Raw genomic sequence first — 18,681 nt, 5'->3', positions numbered from 1 at the left:
GTAGATTTTTTCATTGCTGGTAGGTTATCTTTGCATAAATTAACACTTTCTACATTTAGAAAAATTCTAAAGAGTTCTAAACTAATGTCTTCACTGTATCTCACGCACACGTTTAGTCACTCGCACAGATCACGTTGTGTGTGCACGCACAGACATTCAGCAACAAACGTTTTAGCACTGCCCCACAGTTTTATCAATGTCGCTCAAGAGCTATATTATCTTTCTCAACAAGGAGCTGTAACATCATTGTTTCTAAAGGAATTAAAGCCACAGCTTCACTGTTAAAACAGAGAAACACATGGTGGTAATTCATACATACACAGCTTCTCTCTCTTGTGTAAATAATCACTTGATGAATTACACTTTTCTGAGAATAGAATGTTGAAGTGGAGATCGCTTTTTGCAAAATCAAATTTTTATGTTGAAAAGATATATATTGTACTCTTATTAGATTAGTCTTATATGAAACTGACCAACAACTTCAGTGATTGTGTGTGATTTAGTTGCAAATTGAACAAAAGTTTGTTTTTCAAAGCACTTTGTGACTTTTTTACTTCATACATAAAAAAAAGCAAAACTGACAAAATCTGATTTACTGATGATTAGATTTTTTACAATAGTGATTTTATAATTATTTTATTATTTCAAAATATAAAGGAAAAAGTATAAATGAATGACTAATAAGCCAGTAAGTGCTCCTCTGCTGCCATCTACAAGTTATAATGGTGAATTGATGCATATTTTTTATGTTACATAAGCGTTTATTCACCACCGTATATTTTGGTCATCCCGTTGAAAATAACATTCAAAATGGAGCTTTAAAGTGCTGGAAACACTTTTGTCTCAAAAGGCTGTACAAGCCCTGATATGAATAATGTAATAACATTTGTAACAATATTTTTGCCACAACACCATGGTTACAGTTAGCGTTACAGACAAGTTTGTTTGCATATTATTGAAATTAGACCAAAACAGATAATACAAATAATAAAAAATGATATAAAAGATCATGAGTTTCTTAGAGTGGATGTTTGTTTATGTTCGAGTACCTGTGGTGTTCTGGGTAAAACGGGTCTCTTGAATCACAGCGAGCTTGGGTTGGACAGCAGCAGCAGGGGGCGGGGCAGAGGCGGGCTCTGGCTCTATGGGAACCGGTGAGCCTTCCCGTGATAGGCTGTCGGGGGTCTGCACACCGCTGGAGTGGGCGGAGAGAACGCCCAAGTGATTGGGCGACGCCGGGGCACTCCTGTAATCAGAGACCAACACATCAGCACGCATTTCACATACATTACCGCCTGAAAGCTTGGGGTCAGTTAGATTTGTTTTCCAAAATAAATAAATATTTGTATTCAGCAAGGATGCATTAAATTGAGCATAGGGGACAGTAAAGACAAAATATTTATATTTCAAATGAATGCTGCTCTTTTGAAATTTCTATTTATCAAAGAATCCTGAAAGACTAAAATGTTTCAGACTTTCCATAAAAATACGAAGCAGGACGATTGTTTTCAACACTGATAAGAACATTGTGTGTTTAAAGTACTATGATTCTGACCTGGATGAGAGGGGTCCCATCGGGGTCCTGAAGCATGGGACGCCCCGTGGCCGGCGTTTCCTGAATGCCTGCTCCACGAGTTTGCTCTCAGATGACGGGTCTATCCTCCAGAACGAGCCCTTGCCCGGCTCTTCCTGTGAGCGTGGGACTTTGATGAAGTACCGATTCAGTGACAGGTTATGACGAATCGAGTTCTGAGACAGAGAAATTCATTCATACTGTCAAGTGACATCATCCTCCATCTGATGCATAGATTCTGACAGACATCGTAAACAAGTAACTAACTATTTTTGTAATTTTGGTATTTTTATAAACTAAATCATAAAAAAAAAATTATTAACAATACACAAATAACTATGAAAATATAAAAAATATATATAAAAATATGAGATACATATGATACACAAGTCTACAACTGTATATCTAACATTGTCTAAATCGGACAAACATAAAGGTTAAAATTTTAATTTACAGTACAAAAAGTACTGTACAAAGTAAAGTACAAAAAAGGTAAAGTTAGAAAATTATATAAAAAAAGATTACTAAACATTAAAATGTAAACGTATAATCCTAAATAAATATTCCAAAATTATTGTAATGTTTCAGAAAAAATAGTACATGCAGGACATCATCTTGCATGCATACTACAGATGTATGATTCTGTATGAATTGAGAATCACAAATTATTTTGTTGAAAAAAAAAAGTTCAAATAATTCCGAAAAAAAAAAAAAGAATCTTAGAAAAAAAAAAATAATAATTTAATTGAATTCAGTCTCATTCATAAACGCTTGTCTTGTTACTGGATGAACCAGTGATTGTGAATAAATCTCTTGAAAAATGAATAGTTCAATGACAAAAACTTTACTTAAACAGTCATTTAAACAGTTAACTGACTACTTACCTACTTAAAAACAGAACGCTAAGAGAGCGTTCAAAAAGCATTAATTTTCTCAAACATCATCCAGATTTATGATTTACTGTAACTCCTTTCTTAGGTTGTCTGTTCAGTTCTAACAGCATAGTCTTCAGCTGATCTGACGGTGTGGGACTGACCTGCCAGCCTTTATCTGCTGTCCTGTAGTACGGGTAGTTCTTGGTGATGTGTGTGTAGATGCCGTTTAGTGTTAGCTGCTTGTCCTGCGCCATCGTTATGGCCTGAACGATCAACTGAGCATACGAGTACGGAGGTTTGGAGTCATCCTAGAGAAAGAGAGAGACTATTAGAAGATCTGACCTTTAAGATTAACTCATTTAGATTCGATCAATAGTTTTTAGAGTACTTTATGAGAACAAAAACTTTGAATAATTCAGATTTGAATGCTTTAATGTTTTTGAAAGAGGCCTCTTCTGTTAAACAAGACTGCATTTATTTGATTACAAATAAAGTAAAAAAAAAATGAAATAAGGGAAATATCATTACAATTTAAAATAGCTGTTCAGTATGTAAATGTATATTTAAATGTAACTTATTCCTGTGATGCAAAGCTGAATTTTCAGCATCAGTATTGCAGTCTTCAGTGTTTACATGATGATTCAAAAATATAATATAAAACGTATCTAATAAGATGATTTGCTGTTCAATAAACATTTCTAATTATTAACAATGTTGAAAAAACTGTGCTGCTTTTTACTTTTGTGATAAACTGAGACGTTTTATTTTTCAGGATTCTTTGATGAATAGAAAGTTCAAAAGAACAGCATTTATTTGAAAAACAACAATGATCTAAGATCATAAAATCACCTTTAGTCAATGTAATGCATCCTTGTTAAATTAAAAGTATTAAATATTTTTCTTTCTTGTTTTTTTTAATCATACTTGACTGATAAATTTGAATGATCACCATTTCCACAAAAATATTGAAGCATAGAATGATTTTTGAAGGATAATGTGATATTGAAGACTGATGCTGAAAATCCAGATTTGATTTTTTCAAACAGATAACAGTTATTTTAAATTGCAATAATATTTCACATTTATTTACCGTATTTTTAATCAAATAAATGCAGCCTGGGTAAGCAATAAGAAATTTTCTTCCAAAACATTAACAAAAATCTTATTCATTCCTAACTTTTGACTTGTATCATAGATGTCTCTGGTTACTACCGTATTTTTCGGACTATAAGTCGCACCTGAGTATAAGTCGCATCAGTCTAAAAATACGTCATGATGAGGAAAAAAACATAAAAGTCGCACTGGACTCTAAGTCGCATTTATTTAGAACCAAGAGAAAACATTACCGTCTACAGCCGCGAGAGGGCGCTCTATTTTTTCAGTGAAGGCTACAGAAGCACTGAGCAGCATAGAGCGCCCTCTGGTGGTTGTAGACGGTAATGTTTTCTCTTGGTTCATTTGTCTTAGTTCATTTCTCTTGGTTCATGTCAATTTAATTTTGATAAACAAGTCGCACCTGACTAGAAGTCGCAGGACCAACCAAACTATGAAAAAAAGTGCGACTTATAGTGTGGAAAATACGTTACATCTCCGATAGTGTGTGGCTTATCAGTACAGAAAGTTTGTTACCTTTGGACTGTCTCCTTCTGATGCCTCTTTGTCATTCTCAGACTGAGAGTTATCATTCATGAGCTGCAGGTCAGGCACGATCCTGCCCATTCTGTAACCGGACGATCCCGCACCACGCGGACTGGATGGACAGGAGTTAGCAGCGCTGACAGAGGAACGACAGAAATGCATTACCAAACATTCCAAAAACAACATCTGAAATAGAGCAATGGAAACAGATGGACCGTAGGAAAGGAGGAAGTTTAATTTTCTATGCAGAACAGGAAACTGCCTCATTTGTGTAGCAGCCAAACTCAATTAAATCAATCAAATCAAAGTAGTCCATTAAGGACACAGCTGCAATTCAAACTCAAACACACAAAATCACCAACTCGAAATGAACAAGAACGTCACAGCTTCTGTTTCAAATGCACTTGAAATATTTCAAACAAAGCTTTCATATCATTCTGCTAAAATGTTGATTTCATTAAAAGTAAAAAAAAATTATAATATAAAATAAAGTAAAAACATTAATCTTTAATGGTTTATGTTGGTAATCAAATGTTTGCACCTGATGGTGTGTGTTGGTAATGCTTGTGTTTGTATCTGATAATGTGTCTTGGTAATGAAGTGTTTGTATCTGATGGTGTGTGTTGGTAATGACGTGTTTGTACCTGATGGTGTGTGTTGGCAATGACGTGTTTGTACCTGATGGTGTGTGTTGGTAATGCTGTGTTTGTATCTGATGGTGTGTGTTGGTAATGCTGTGTTTGTACCTGATGGTTTGGGTTGGTAATGAAGTGTTTGTACCTGATGGTTTGGGTTGGTAATGAAGTGTTGGTTTCTGATAGTGTGTGTTGGTAATGAAGTGTTTGTATCTGATGGTGTGTGTTGGTTATGAAGTGTTTGTATCTGATGGTGTGTGTTGGTAATGACGTGTTTGTACCTGATGGTGTGTGCTGGTAATGACGTGTTTGTACCTGATGGTATGTGCTGGTATCGACGTGTTTGTACCTGATGGTGTGTGTTGGTAATGACGTGTTTGTACCTGATGGTGTGTGTTGGTAATGACGTGTTTGTACCTGATGGTGTGCGTTGGTAATGCTGCATTTGTACCTGATGGTGTGCAGGTAATAAAGTGCTTGTACCTGATGGTGTGTGTTGGTAATGCTGCATTTGTATCTGATGGTGTGTGTTGGTAATGAAGTGTTGGTTTCTGATGGTGTGTGTTGGTAATGCTGTGTTTGTATCTGATAGTGTGTGTTGGTAATGCTGTGTTTGTATCTGATGGTTTGTGTTGGTAATGAAGTGTTGGTTTTTGATGGTTTGTGTTGGTAATGAAGTGTTTGTATCTGATGGTGTGTGTTGGTAATGAAGTGTTGGTATCTGATGGTGTGTGTTGGTAATGATGTGCTTGTATCTGATGGTGTGTGTTGGTAATGAAGTGTTTGTATCTGATGGTGTGTCTTGGTAATGAAGTGTTTGTATCTGATAGTGTTTGTTGGTAATGGTGTGTTTGTATCTGATGGTGTGTGTTGGTAATGCTGTGTTTGTACTTGATGGTCTGTGTTGGTAATGCTGTTTTTGTGCTGTTTATAAAGTGTTTCCTGATGGTGTGTGTAGATTACAAAGTATTTGTACCTGATGGTGCCGGTGGGTGAGGGCAGGGGGCTCATGAGGTGAGCAATGTTATCTGGGATGTTAATGGTTAAAGGGGAGATCTGTGGCTGAACCGCTTTCACCGGAGACTCCGATTCCTGCTTCTCACGCTTAACACTTGCCAGCGCAGTGAATGTGATCTTGATGTTCGTACTTGGGAACCGAAATGTGCACCTGAGAAAGAGAGAGAAAGCAATTATGTAACCTAAGAGACATAATCGTTATGGATCGAGCAAGCATCAACATGAACCTAAAAATGAGATCTGCGGCCAAAACAACACTTCATGCATCCAAAACACACGGGTGGAATGTTTAAGTTAGAGAAGAGGGCTAACATTTTAAGAGGAGTCTGAAATCATAATATCAATCCAAGTGTAAATATTTTTACAAAATTAACACAGAAACACATTCAGCTCACGTGTTACAATTGTGTCCTAGGGAACAAGCACATTAAATGTTTACATGCAAACTGAAAATCACAAAAACAGGTTAGAGAAACAGAGAAACTCACAGTTTAGGATGTTTATATGTGCAGTCCATTCAATAAGTGTAATCGGTTTATTAAATGCATGTAAACACTGCTAACGTGCTTCAAACAGAAGTTTTCTTTGACTTAAATGACTGTGGCAATAAAACCCAGGAGTATAAGTAGATCTCTAAGTGATGCTAAAATTAACCACCCCTTGACGAAGTAATACTCAGTGTTAACACTAACAGCCCCACGAGTACACAAGTTACTTCATCCTCCAAAACATGAACAAACACAGCTCACACAGGAACCAGTTATTCATAATCATACAGCATTACATTAAGATACCGTGTTCAATAAATTATAAAATGTACTAATAAATATATATTTTTTTCAAAATAAAATGCAACTGAAAAAAGCCCTTTTTTTAAAAAAACTTTTTTAATATTGTTATATTTATACTTATAAGATAAATATTTATATTAATTTATAAAAAAATAATTCCACTGCAAACTAAATAATGAATAAATACAAATAATTTAAAATGAATTACAAAATTACAAATAATTATTCCAAGATCATTATAAATTATTATAATAATGTTAAAATACAATTACAAATGCATGTACTCTTCTAATCTTTCTCAACTAGGCCAAGAAAACATTGCTTCACGTTTTATTAAGGTATAAATTCTTGACATTGCTTTATAAAGACTTTGATTTTTATAGCAGTTTAACTGAACAATCTGAGAAGACAAAAGAGAACGAAAACACATCAAAACTGGTACATTTCTTAAAGAACACAAGCGCCCCTCTTGAAGGAGTTCAGAAACGGTGGAGAGATTTTCCTCTGTGGTGGACAAGAGCCAGTCTCTCCACTCCGGCATCACGGTCCATATGGCTGGCACTGGGCGCTGTGTTTCTGTACCAAAGCTTGTACTAAACTTTGTGCCAGGCCCCTGTAGACCTGGCACACAGGCCTGCACACATGCCCCCAATCACACCCAGTGACTTCAATTATCCAGAATTCTGCTTATTCACTAACAAATGAAAGAAGGATTTCTACCTTTGTTCACGAACAGAGACACCATTCGTACGTGTCTGGAATAAATACGGTCCTGAGTCAAGTTACGCCCAACATCCGGACTCAACTTTAAGAAACTAAAGCCGTGAGAAGAAACTGTGCTGATCTGAAATCAGTTTTTTATTGCTAAAGTGACTGATACTATTTTCAATTTCATTTTGCTCATCAAAAAAGCATCCTCACGATACAATATTATCACGATACTTATGTCACGATACAAATATTATTTGAAATATATTGTGACATTCCCATCATACAGGCACATGGATTCTCCTACCATTGCTATGCTGATGACACACAGCTCTATCTTTCTAATGGAGCATGCTGCAAAACTTCTTGCCCAGGCCCTTGTTATTTCTACCCTGGACTACTGCAATCCTCTTCTGGCTGGACTTCCATCTGATTCAGAATGCAGCGGCACGACTGGTCTTCAACAAACCCAAAAGAGGCCCACCTCTCTTTATCTCTTTGCACTAGCTAGCGGTTTTGGCTCGCACCCGCCTACTTCCACTCACAATTACAAATCTACATCCCCAAGAAGTCTGAGATCCGCCTCGTGGTACCATCACAGTGAAGCTCAAAATCACTTTCCAGAACATTTTTATTTCCAGAAATGAAAATTCTGGGCCAAAACGGAAAATTCTGGATGCACTTGAACAAAAACTGAAAGTGCATTTTAATGATTATTTATTATTTTATTAAATAATATAAAGTCATTTTGTAAGACTGTTAAAATGTAATTCAATTTTAATGATACTTGATAAAAAGAGAAATAATAACCACACTTTTACTGAAAGTAACAATAAAACTGGACAGAGTTTTCAGAAGTTTTTTTTTTTTTTTGGACAAATTATCCAAATTATGTATAGTCCTACAAAGCTATTATTATTAAAGCATATGGGCAGAGCATAGCGTCACTGAAGGTAGCATCATTTTACCAGCGTAGCTGAACTAGCCTACACCATGTTACAGCACAGTAGCGCTACTGCAAACAGAAGCAAGTATAGGCTACTGCATAGAAATTTCCCATCAGCGCGTTATTTGAGTGGACTTATTTTTAGTTTTCTTTCCTTAAAACACACTAACAATAATTTCATTTAGCCAATGATGATTTTAATCAAAAAAAGCAACAAACCAACTAACATCAAAGTCCCTTTGAAGGAAAGTCTGGTCACTCAGCCACCATAATTGCAACACCTCTGGACAGCTCAAACAAGACCAAGTCCAATCTAAATGAATGAGGTAAAAAACTGAACTCACGGTTCGGTTCAGATACGATCATCATGTCATCGATACGGTTCAATTCGTTATCACAATGCATTGACGATGCACTGCATCCTCAATTTTAAATTTTACTTCACATTTATACAATTTTGTGAAGTAAATAAATATAAGCAGTCAGATATATGAAGAATACAAATTATTTCTGAAAAATTCTATATTTGTCATATGCAATTCATATGTGTACATTATTCTTCTATTACATCATATTGATATTCCTACTGTTATTAATTGTTTTTCATCAAACACACACACATGGTAGGGCTGGACAATTATGGCCTAAAGTCAAAACCTCGATTAATTGAACATTTTACCTCGATTACGATTAATGAACGATTATTTTGTTTCTGTTTTTTTTTTTTTTGCCCTCATAGTTCAATTACAAGGTTTGTACTGTAAACAGGGCCATAGTTGGGGTTTGCGGCGGCCCCGGTTCAGGTTGTACCAGTGGGCCCTGTTTGAAAGTGTTTAATTTGTATGTTCGTTCTGTTTATTTGTTCATCCCAGAATGCAACGCGGCGCCCAAGCCCTATTAAGCGCAGACACTTTAAGAGACAATGAATGCATCCAATATTATACACATACAATTTTTTTCTCAACTGTTTATTTTAACTTAAGACATAACTAATAGTTTATTCGAACATACTATCCAAGACGGGTATTTTCACATATTTTTTATGTATTTGTCGGTACAAGAGCAAAAACAGACAAATTCGGTGTTCAAGTGTTTTGAGACGCCTCTCTGCGTGAGCCCTGAACACCGCGGTGCTGAAGTGGGCTCTTACACATCCTTTTCTGTTTGTTTAAACTGCGATTTGTTTTTGTTCGTTGAGGTGCAGGAGGAACTTAACCCTCAAATGGTCCTCATTTCCTGTTAACGAATCTGGTCGTTGGGGTCTATATGACCCCAAAATTGAAAGCATAATTGTAGAAAAAATATACATTTTCAATAATACAAATAATATATCATTTTTTTTGTTTACTCCTCAACTATGCATTTATGCTGTGTTTTGGGAGATTTGAAGTACTTTTGTACCCATTTAACACACAAATCTGCAACTACACCATTAGCTTGCATGTGAAATATCATTTTTTTTATTAAAAAAATCACTTAAATTATTATCTAAATTTATTTTAAACTGTTTCTGGATATAGATCTAGGTGCTATGTGTAGAATGCTGCCATCTGGAGGTTAGTGAAAAAACTAAGGAGATTAGTATTTAAGCAATAACTTGTTTTGACCACCAGAGGGCCATTGAAAGCCATTCATTTTACTGGATGTGGCCAACTGCTCATAAATGCCACCTAGGTCACACCTAAAGGACACAACTCTGAGTCAGACTGTAGTTGCATATTATTGAACATTTGAATGATTCAAATGCATAAAAAATAAAATAAAAAAATAACTTTAGAATGTAAACAAAATAAAAAAAGTGTAAATAACCAACAGCAATATCCAGAAATAAACAGGAGGAAAAGTATAGGCCTACAACAAATATTTTTTTTTTTACAATGACATTCTGAACACTGAACATAAAAGCAATACCAAACTACCAAAAAATATGTGAAATACATGGTGTAAAACACATAAAATAATCATTCCATACACATTTTGTGAGTGAATGTGAGTTAGAGAGGGAGAGAGAGCATGTGTGCCTGTGTCTCTCTCTCTCTCTATCTGTCTCTCTCTCTCTCTCTCTCTCTCTCTATGTGTGTGTGTGTATGTGTGTGTGTAAGTGTCTTTGTGTGTGTGTTTGAGAGAGAGAGAGAGAGAGTGTGAGTGAGAGGGAGAGAGAGATTATGTGTGCCTGTGTGTCTCTCTGTGTGTGTGTGAGAGAGAGAGAGAGAGAGAGAGAGAGGGCAAGAGAGAGCATGTGTGCGTGGGTCTCTGTGTGAGTGTCTCTGTGTGTGTGTGTGTGTGTGTGTGTGTGTATCTGTGTGTCTGTGTGAGTGTAAGTGTGTGTGTGTAAGAGAGAGAGAGAGATGTAGAGAAAGTGTGAGTAAGAGAAAGAGGGAGAGAGGGCAAGTGTGCCTGGGTCTCTGTGTGAGTGTAAGTGTCTTTGTGTGTGTGTGTGAGTGTAAGTGTCTTTTGTGTTTGTGTTTGTGTGTGTGTGTGTGTGTGTGTGTGTGAGTGAGTGAGTGAGAGAGTGTAAGAGAGGGAGAGAGAGCGTGTAGAGTGGAGAGCGTCTCTTTCTGAGTGTGTGTGTGTGTGTGTGTGTGTGGTTGTGTAGGTGTGTGTGTTTGTGTGCGCACATTAGGTCTCACCCCTTTATATATTTTTTTCTGCATGTGTGGCTGATTTTATTTGACAAATCGTATTTGCCAAATTCTATACAAATGCTCTCTGTGGCATACCTGTGTGTGTTTGTGTGTGTGTGTGTTTGTGTGTGTGTGTGTGAGCATGTGTTTTCTACATTGCATTTGTGCTCAAGTACCAGGCCTTAATTTCTGTGTGAAAATTTTCAGATTTATGTTGCATTTATTTTATTTTTTGGGGGGACAAATGGAAAAAAAACATGTTTTTTTGCATTTCCCATTCATTTTCAATTGGGGTCATATTGACCCCAATGACCAGATTAAGCAATTTTTTTTTTACACATCTTCAGAACAACTGAATCAAGCCCAGTTTTTTTGTGTATGTATAGATAGATAATGTAGGAAAAGTCACAAAATTTTAATCCTCTGAGATGAAGGGAATCCTTTTTTTTAACTAATGAAAAGTCGATTGGGGTCATACTGACCCCAAGGACCGATTGAGGTTAAAGGAGAACTTTGCAGACAAGAGCTCGGTTCAATGTTGCTGTCTGTGAGACACGGCTCTCTCTCCGCGTGTGCAGCTTTTCCGGGTCTTGTGTTTGAATGCTTTAAAGGCTTTTGAACGTTTACATTTGCAAGTGGCAAGGCTTAATAACACGTGAAATGATACGCTTTCGTGTCATCACGCAGCAGCGTTCTGTCAACTGTCCTGAGCGTCTTTTTAGATTGGCCTCAGCCAGACGGTTGAGATCGACTATTAATGGTGGGATATTTTTTCCTATTGAAAGAGCGATCATAGCTCACTATCAGCAGTTATTTTATCTATGTTCGTAACATTTCTAACATATTATTGCTCGGTGTAAGAGATCAATAAAGATTAAAGGTAAACAGTACCAGTACAAGTGATTGCGTGTGTGAATTAGTCATACTGTCTCTATATTATTGTGAAGCTGGGGGTTATAAATAGCCTAGTTCCTTCAAAGGTAGAAAAATATGCTATAATAAGATATAGTAATATCTTATAGTATATAATAATCACAGGACAGCGCTGACAACTGCGTTCCTCTGTGCACGCAATCTTCACAGCTATGAGTGTCCGTGCCACCAGTGTTCAAATTGAGAGGGGGCTGGGGGGTCCGGGACCCCCCATAAGCATCAAGGGACCCCCCATAAGGCCCAAAAAAATGACCTTGGGGGGGTCCCCTGGTTTTTCAAATCAAACTAAAATAAAATAAAAAGCTACTTCAAATTAGATGTGCGTCTGAAAAATACCCTCAAGTGCGCCAAACACTGTTTTCTGAAGGAATTTACAGACTGCGGGTGCGACGTCGCTGTGTGATTGGCTGGCAGAGTGATCCTTCCTCATTATATTACCTCACGATGACGGTAAGATAATACGTTTTATGATTGTTTGGTACACCTAATTTACTGCTACTGAATAAGTGTTTATCCTAGAATCGGACAGTCACTTTTATTATAATCTTGGTCTGTCAATAGTTGTTTTTTTATCTTATGATGCTAGCTCACTATCGGATTGTAAATTAGCCATCTAAAGTAATTCTGAGAAAAAAAGCTAGCATTGCACCCATTCTGAATTAAAAATCATTTTAAATCTAGTAATCTTAAGGCCGCGTGTCCACCAAAGCGTTTTTCCCCGCAGCTAGCGTATTTTTTCAGTTGTTCTCAATGGGAGCGCCACATTTTTGAAAACGCCATGAGCATGCCAAGCGCTGAGCATCTTATTCGCGCTGGGCTTTTTTTTCTCTTGCGCCAAGAGTTGAAGAATGTTCAACTTTTGATAAAATGCTGCGCTCATCACTGTCACTTTCTAGTCAGCTGACCAATCAGAGTGCAGAAGAGGCGGGCCAAATTACACACCAATCAACTGTCACAAAAGTTATTTGTTACATCGACGTGTCAACAAGCGCAACAACGAGAAAAATGGAATATAAATTAATATTGCTGGTTACTGAGCATCCAGAGCATTTAAGCCTAATATAGATATAAGATATAATATAGATCAGTGGTCTCAACTGAAAAAACGCAGCCCACAAAAAGCGCTCTCAAGCACTGACAGGTGGGTGTTTTCAGCAGAGCGCCTGGCTTTTTCAGCTGCCTAAAAACGCTTTGGTGGACACAGGGCCTAACTACTCAAAAACAGTGTTAATTTAATTAAGGACATTATTACTGATGAACATCAGGTGAAGGCTTTTTTTTGTGTCAACGATGACAAAGCATGGTTGCTAACTCTCACAAATTGTGCGTGAGACACACATGCATTGATTATTATGGCGAAGACAAACATGCAGATCAACCGTTTGTGTTATGAATTGTATCCTATTTTCCGTTATTATGTATAGCCTAATACAATTAGTGTAGTATTTAAGTTTAAATGGAGAAAAGGGTTTTAAATTCAATGCAAAGAGGCATATTAAATGCAAGAAAATACGGAATTTAACCCAAGAAAAGTAAGTACAGGCCTATTCATGTGAATTGATTGTGAATCAAGAGATCGAAATTGATTAATGGTCATCAGCATCGTAATCGTATCAAATTCGTTCTATTTTTTACCCTCTTGTAGAAACACTATTGTGACAAAACATATATTTAATGTAGTCTCTCATTCACCACTATAGAAGTTTTCCCATCTATGACAACTTCCGCTAGAAAATATGAAAGGGTTATGTAACTACATTCAAGATAAACTATTTTTTTTTAATGAAATAAAATGCATACATGTGCACTGTTCAAATTATAAAGATTTTTATTTAATTTTACATATAGTAAATGCTCAGCTGCAAAGAAATGTTCTGAAAGACACAAAGTAAATTAAATTCACAAGTAAAGCAAATGAAATTATATTATTATTGAAATAAATAAATACAAATATATATTATTCGGTTTTTGTTGTTGTTGTTTTTTTGGGTGGGGTGGGGGGGTACCCCCCAAGAGCTTTGACACAATTCGAACACTGCATGCCACAATGCAGCTGCGTGAACATGGTAGCTCGATATAATAATACACATCCGATCATCTAATCGCTTGAACGTCCAAACTATGAAACAAATACAACTTACAAAGTTTAGTAAAAGCTCAAGGCTCACAGCTCGCGCGCCATCACTATGTGTTGAACAGGCGTTCAAGTCCGTGTTTTGCATTTATGCCACTGACTGGCAGAATCATGTGGCTACACAGGCTTTAAAGGGGGAAGTATTAACAGGAAATAATCGAAATAACCGACATGGGAAAATTACGTCGGTTAGAGGTTCTAAATTTCGGTTTCGATTACTTTTCGATTAATCGTCCAGCCCTAACACATGGTTAGACTTCTTTTTGTGCACGTAAGTCGAATCGATCTGTGGAATATGTGGTAGATGCCTCATTCTACGGAGCATATTTCACTGTCTTTTGGCCGATTTATTTTTAATTAACTACCAGATGGCGCTGTTTTAGTAAAATTTTTGTAAAAACTCTTTAGTGTAATTTAAGTGTCGTTGAGATACTATTATAGTTCGCATTAATTTTAATCAGTTTATGGTTTATTATTTCCCGTTTTCATTTTAATGCATATATAGTTTTTATTTTTATTTCGATTTTAGTTATTTAACTATATCACAATCTCAAATCACAAATAAAGTTTCTTAATTAAAAATTAGAATTTTATTTCAAGCAATCTTTTTTTATGGTTTTAACTATATTTAGCTATTTTTAACTATAATAGCTCTGGTTTATTCATGTTAGTTCGCTGACTAATGTTAACAGCTTAAAAAAAACTTAGGTAAATTCTGACATCGGTTTTAATACATTATTTGATTAAACCGTTAAAAAGGACTCTTTGAACTTTTTAAAGTGTTTAGTATACAATTTAAGTTCACTCTTATTTATCAAATGCATTTTCTCTACTGTACATTCATGTCACTAGAACTGGGCAATGCAGCTAAAAATAAAGTTTTTTAGATGTTTAATGATGATTTAGGCTTTTATATTTGTGTGTTGGAAAGCTTGTGTTGGAAATCTCTCTGGTGGGCAAATCTGCTCTTGATTAGAGCCTGAAGTTAAATGTGGCACACAAACTACAATAAACAATTCACTTACAGAACAAAAATAAAAGCAACATTTTCCACATCCAACAAGACACGATAAGAGCACCACATGATCTGGCCTTATGATCTGTGCTCAAGTAAAACATATGCACACTGACAGCGTGACGCCAGAACTGAAGCTCCATTCAGACGCACAGCAGTCATGAATGAACAGCGGACTGAGATGCTTTATCAACAACATCTGCTGGACTTGAGTGACAAATCCGTTCCTTGAGTTCCTGTTGTGATAAAACAGAATACTTCTCTCATCAAACAACAGATTGATGATCTACATGATAGAGGAATTCACAGAAATTCCTCTCCTGTCCAAACCACAAAATTGACAAACTAAAATGCAAAAAAACTCAACTTAGACAATACAAACATGTTTATGATTTGTATACCTAAGAGGGCGGGTGTCGCTGTTGGACAGTGTTTTCTCTACTTCCTGTTGGCCTTCTGTAGCAAATTGTAGCTCCGTGTAGCTGTTTTTATTTTATTTTTTTCTTTAGAATCTTTATCTTACTATCACTCTCTGTTTTTTAAAGTGGTAAAATATAACTTAATTCACACCATATTTCTGATATTATCGATCAATCTTATCAGATTAACTTTGATCGTTCACTTTTATTTTATTTCCGTGAGTGCAGTACACCTGCAAAGCGTTAGCACTCGTTAGCTTGTCATTAGCGTCTTCATTCGAACCTATCTCTGTTTTCTTTTCTCCTCTCCCTCGCTCCAGTTTTTCACAAGTTCATCAAACAACCGCAGTAAGAATTTTCATCAAGCACGGTGAGTAATGGCTTCTCCTATCATTGTTTCTTGCACCTCTTGCCACATGTACAGTTTATCTATCTCTGTCGCTGATGAGGGATTCACATGTGATAAATGCAGGGAAATAGTTAGGCTGACAGAGAAGATTTCAGAATTAGAGACACGCATCCAAACTTTAATTGAGGACAGTAAAAATGTTAGGGCTCTAGATACGGCTTTGGATGCGTCTAGCTCAGGGATTCCTGTACATTGTTCGGTTCCGGAAACAGAGCCCCAGCAGCAGGGCAACTGGGTGACGGTGAGGCAGCGTAGTCGTGGGTCAAAACACCGCTCTTCTGTTCCGATCAAAACATTAAACAGGTTCTCCCCACTCAGTGATGCACCCACTGAGAAACCTGACGAAAGTGCTCTAGTTATTGGTGATTCTATTGTACGGAACGTGAATATAGAGACACCAGCCACCATAGTCAAATGTTTACCTGGAGCCAGAGCGCCTGACATCTTGGCAAATGTAAAAGTGCTGGCTAATGCTAAACATAAATACAGTAAGATTGTTATTCATGCCGGCGCTAATGATGTTCGACTTCGCCAGTCGGAGATCACTAAAAATAACATTAAAGAGGTGTGTGAACTTGCAAGCACGATGTCAGACACTGTAATATGCTCTGGTCCCCTCCCTGCTTACCGTGGTGATGAGATGCATAGCAGATTGTCATCACTCAATGGCTGGATGTCTAAGTGGTGCCCACAGAATAACATAGGTTTCATAGACAATTGGACGAGCTTTTGGGGCAGACCTGACCGGTTTAAAAGAGATGGTCTTCATCCCTCCTGGGGTGGCGCCACTCTTCTCTCTAGAAATATGGCAAATAGTCTTAGTGTTTATACTTGACTAACTGGGGCCCAGGTCAGGAAGCAGACAGACTGGCTAAACCGACCGTCTGCTAGCTGCCTCCAGTCACAGAGGTCAGTTAATTCTCAGCACATAGAGACTTTTTCACCTAGATATCACACTATAGAGACTGTGTCTGTTCCCCGAACTAGAAAAAAACAAAAAACGTCCAAACCAAGTTAAGATTAACAATTTAATTGAGGTTCAACAAATAAAAAACAGAAGCAATATGGATAAACAAATGATAAAGCTTGGCTTATTGAATATCAGATCCCTTTCTACGAAAACACTTTTTGTAAATAATATGATCACTGATCATAATATAGATGTACTCTGTTTGACAGAAACCTGGCTAAAACCTGATGATTACATTATTTTAAATGAGTCCACCCCCCAAGATTACTGTTATAAACATGAGCCACGTCTAAAAGGCAAAGGTGGAGGTGTTGCTTCAATTTATAACAACGTTTTCAGGATTTCTCAGAGGGCAGGCTACAAGTATAACTCGTTTGAAGTAATGGTACTTCATATAACATTATCCAAAGAAACAAATGTTAATGATAAATCCCCTGTTTTGTTTGTACTGGCTACTGTATACAGGCCACCAGGGCACCATACAGACTTTATTAAAGAGTTTGGTGATTTTACATCTGAGTTAGTTCTGGCTGCAGATAAAGTTTTAATAGTTGGTGATTTTAATATCCATGTTGATAATGAAAACGATGCATTGGGATCAGCATTTATAGACATTCTGAACTCTATTGGTGTTAGACAACACGTTTCAGGACCTACTCATTGTCGAAATCATACTCTAGATTTAATACTGTCACATGGAATTGATGTTGATGGTGTTGAAATTATTCAGCCAAGTGATGATATCTCAGATCATTATTTAGTTCTTTGCAAAATTCATATAGCCAAAATTGTAAATTCTACTTCTTGTTACAAGTATGGAAGAACCATCACTTCTAACACAAAAGACTGCTTTTTAAGTTATCTTCCTGATGTATCCAAATTCCTTAGCATATCCAAAACCTCAGAACAACTTGATGATGTAACAGAAACTATGGACTCTCTCTTTTCTAGCACTTTAAATAAAGTTGCTCCTTTACGCTTAAGGAAGGTTAAGGAAAACAGTTTGACACCATGGTATAATGAGCATACTCGCACCCTAAAGAGAGCAGCCCGAAAAATGGAGCGCAGCTGGAGGAAAACAAAACTAGAGGTATTTCGTATTGCTTGGCGGGAAAGTAACATATCCTACAGAAAAGCATTAAAAACTGCTAGATCCGATTACTTTTCTTCTCTTTTAGAAGAAAACAAACATAACCCCAGGTATTTATTCAATACAGTGGCTAAATTAACGAAAAATAAAGCCTCAACAAGTGTTGACATTTCCCAACACCACAGCAGTAATGAGTTTATGAACTACTTTACTTCTAAAATCGATACTATTAGAGATAAAATTGCAACCATTCAGCCGTCAGCTACAGTATCACATCAGACAGTGCACTATAGACCCCCTGAGGAACAGTTCCACTCATTCTCTACCATAGGAGAGGAAGAATTGTATAAACTTGTTAAATCATCTAAACCAACAACATGTATGTTAGACCCTATACCATCTAAGCTCCTGAAAGAGGTGCTTCCAGAAGTCATAGATCCTCTTCTGACTATTATTAATTCCTCATTGTCATTAGGACATGTCCCCAAAACCTTCAAACTGGCTGTTATTAAGCCTCTCATCAAAAAACCACAACTTGACCCCAAAGAACTAGTTAATTATAGACCAATCTCGAATCTCCCTTTTCTGTCCAAGATACTAGAAAAGGTGGTATCCACACAATTATATTCCTTCTTAGAGAAAAATGGTATATGTGAGGATTTCCAGTCAGGATTTGGACCGTATCATAGTACTGAGACTGCTCTTCTTAGAGTTACAAATGATCTGCTCTTATCATCTGATCGTGGGTGTATCTCTCTATTAGTTTTATTGGATCTTAGTGCTGCGTTTGATACAATTGACCACAACATTCTTTTGCATAGACTTGAATACTTTGTTGGCATCAGTGGAAGTGCATTAGCATGGTTTAAATCGTACTTATATGACCGCCATCAGTTCGTAGCAG

The 18,681-nt window shown here is 36.7% G+C and overlaps 1 protein-coding gene across 1 annotated transcript in view; it reads right to left on the bottom strand.

Moving 5' to 3' along the window:
* Nucleotides 1-18,681, bottom strand: part of foxk2b (forkhead box K2b) — a 34,258-nt gene that overhangs the window by 3,407 nt on the left and 12,170 nt on the right. Inside the window, exons 2-6 of the mRNA XM_059561764.1 lie at nucleotides 5,698-5,889; nucleotides 4,078-4,222; nucleotides 2,610-2,756; nucleotides 1,556-1,749; nucleotides 1,050-1,246 (exon numbers count right to left, since the gene is read on the bottom strand). Coding sequence (XP_059417747.1) covers nucleotides 1,050-1,246; nucleotides 1,556-1,749; nucleotides 2,610-2,756; nucleotides 4,078-4,222; nucleotides 5,698-5,889 — 875 coding nt within the window. The remainder of the gene's footprint in view (nucleotides 1-1,049; nucleotides 1,247-1,555; nucleotides 1,750-2,609; nucleotides 2,757-4,077; nucleotides 4,223-5,697; nucleotides 5,890-18,681) is intronic.

This window comes from Carassius carassius, chromosome 1 (genome assembly GCF_963082965.1).
Source record: "Carassius carassius chromosome 1, fCarCar2.1, whole genome shotgun sequence".
NCBI lineage: Eukaryota > Metazoa > Chordata > Actinopteri > Cypriniformes > Cyprinidae > Carassius > Carassius carassius.
The sequence above is the reverse complement of the archived record's forward strand: the minus strand, read 5'-3'. Positions and strand labels throughout refer to the sequence as shown.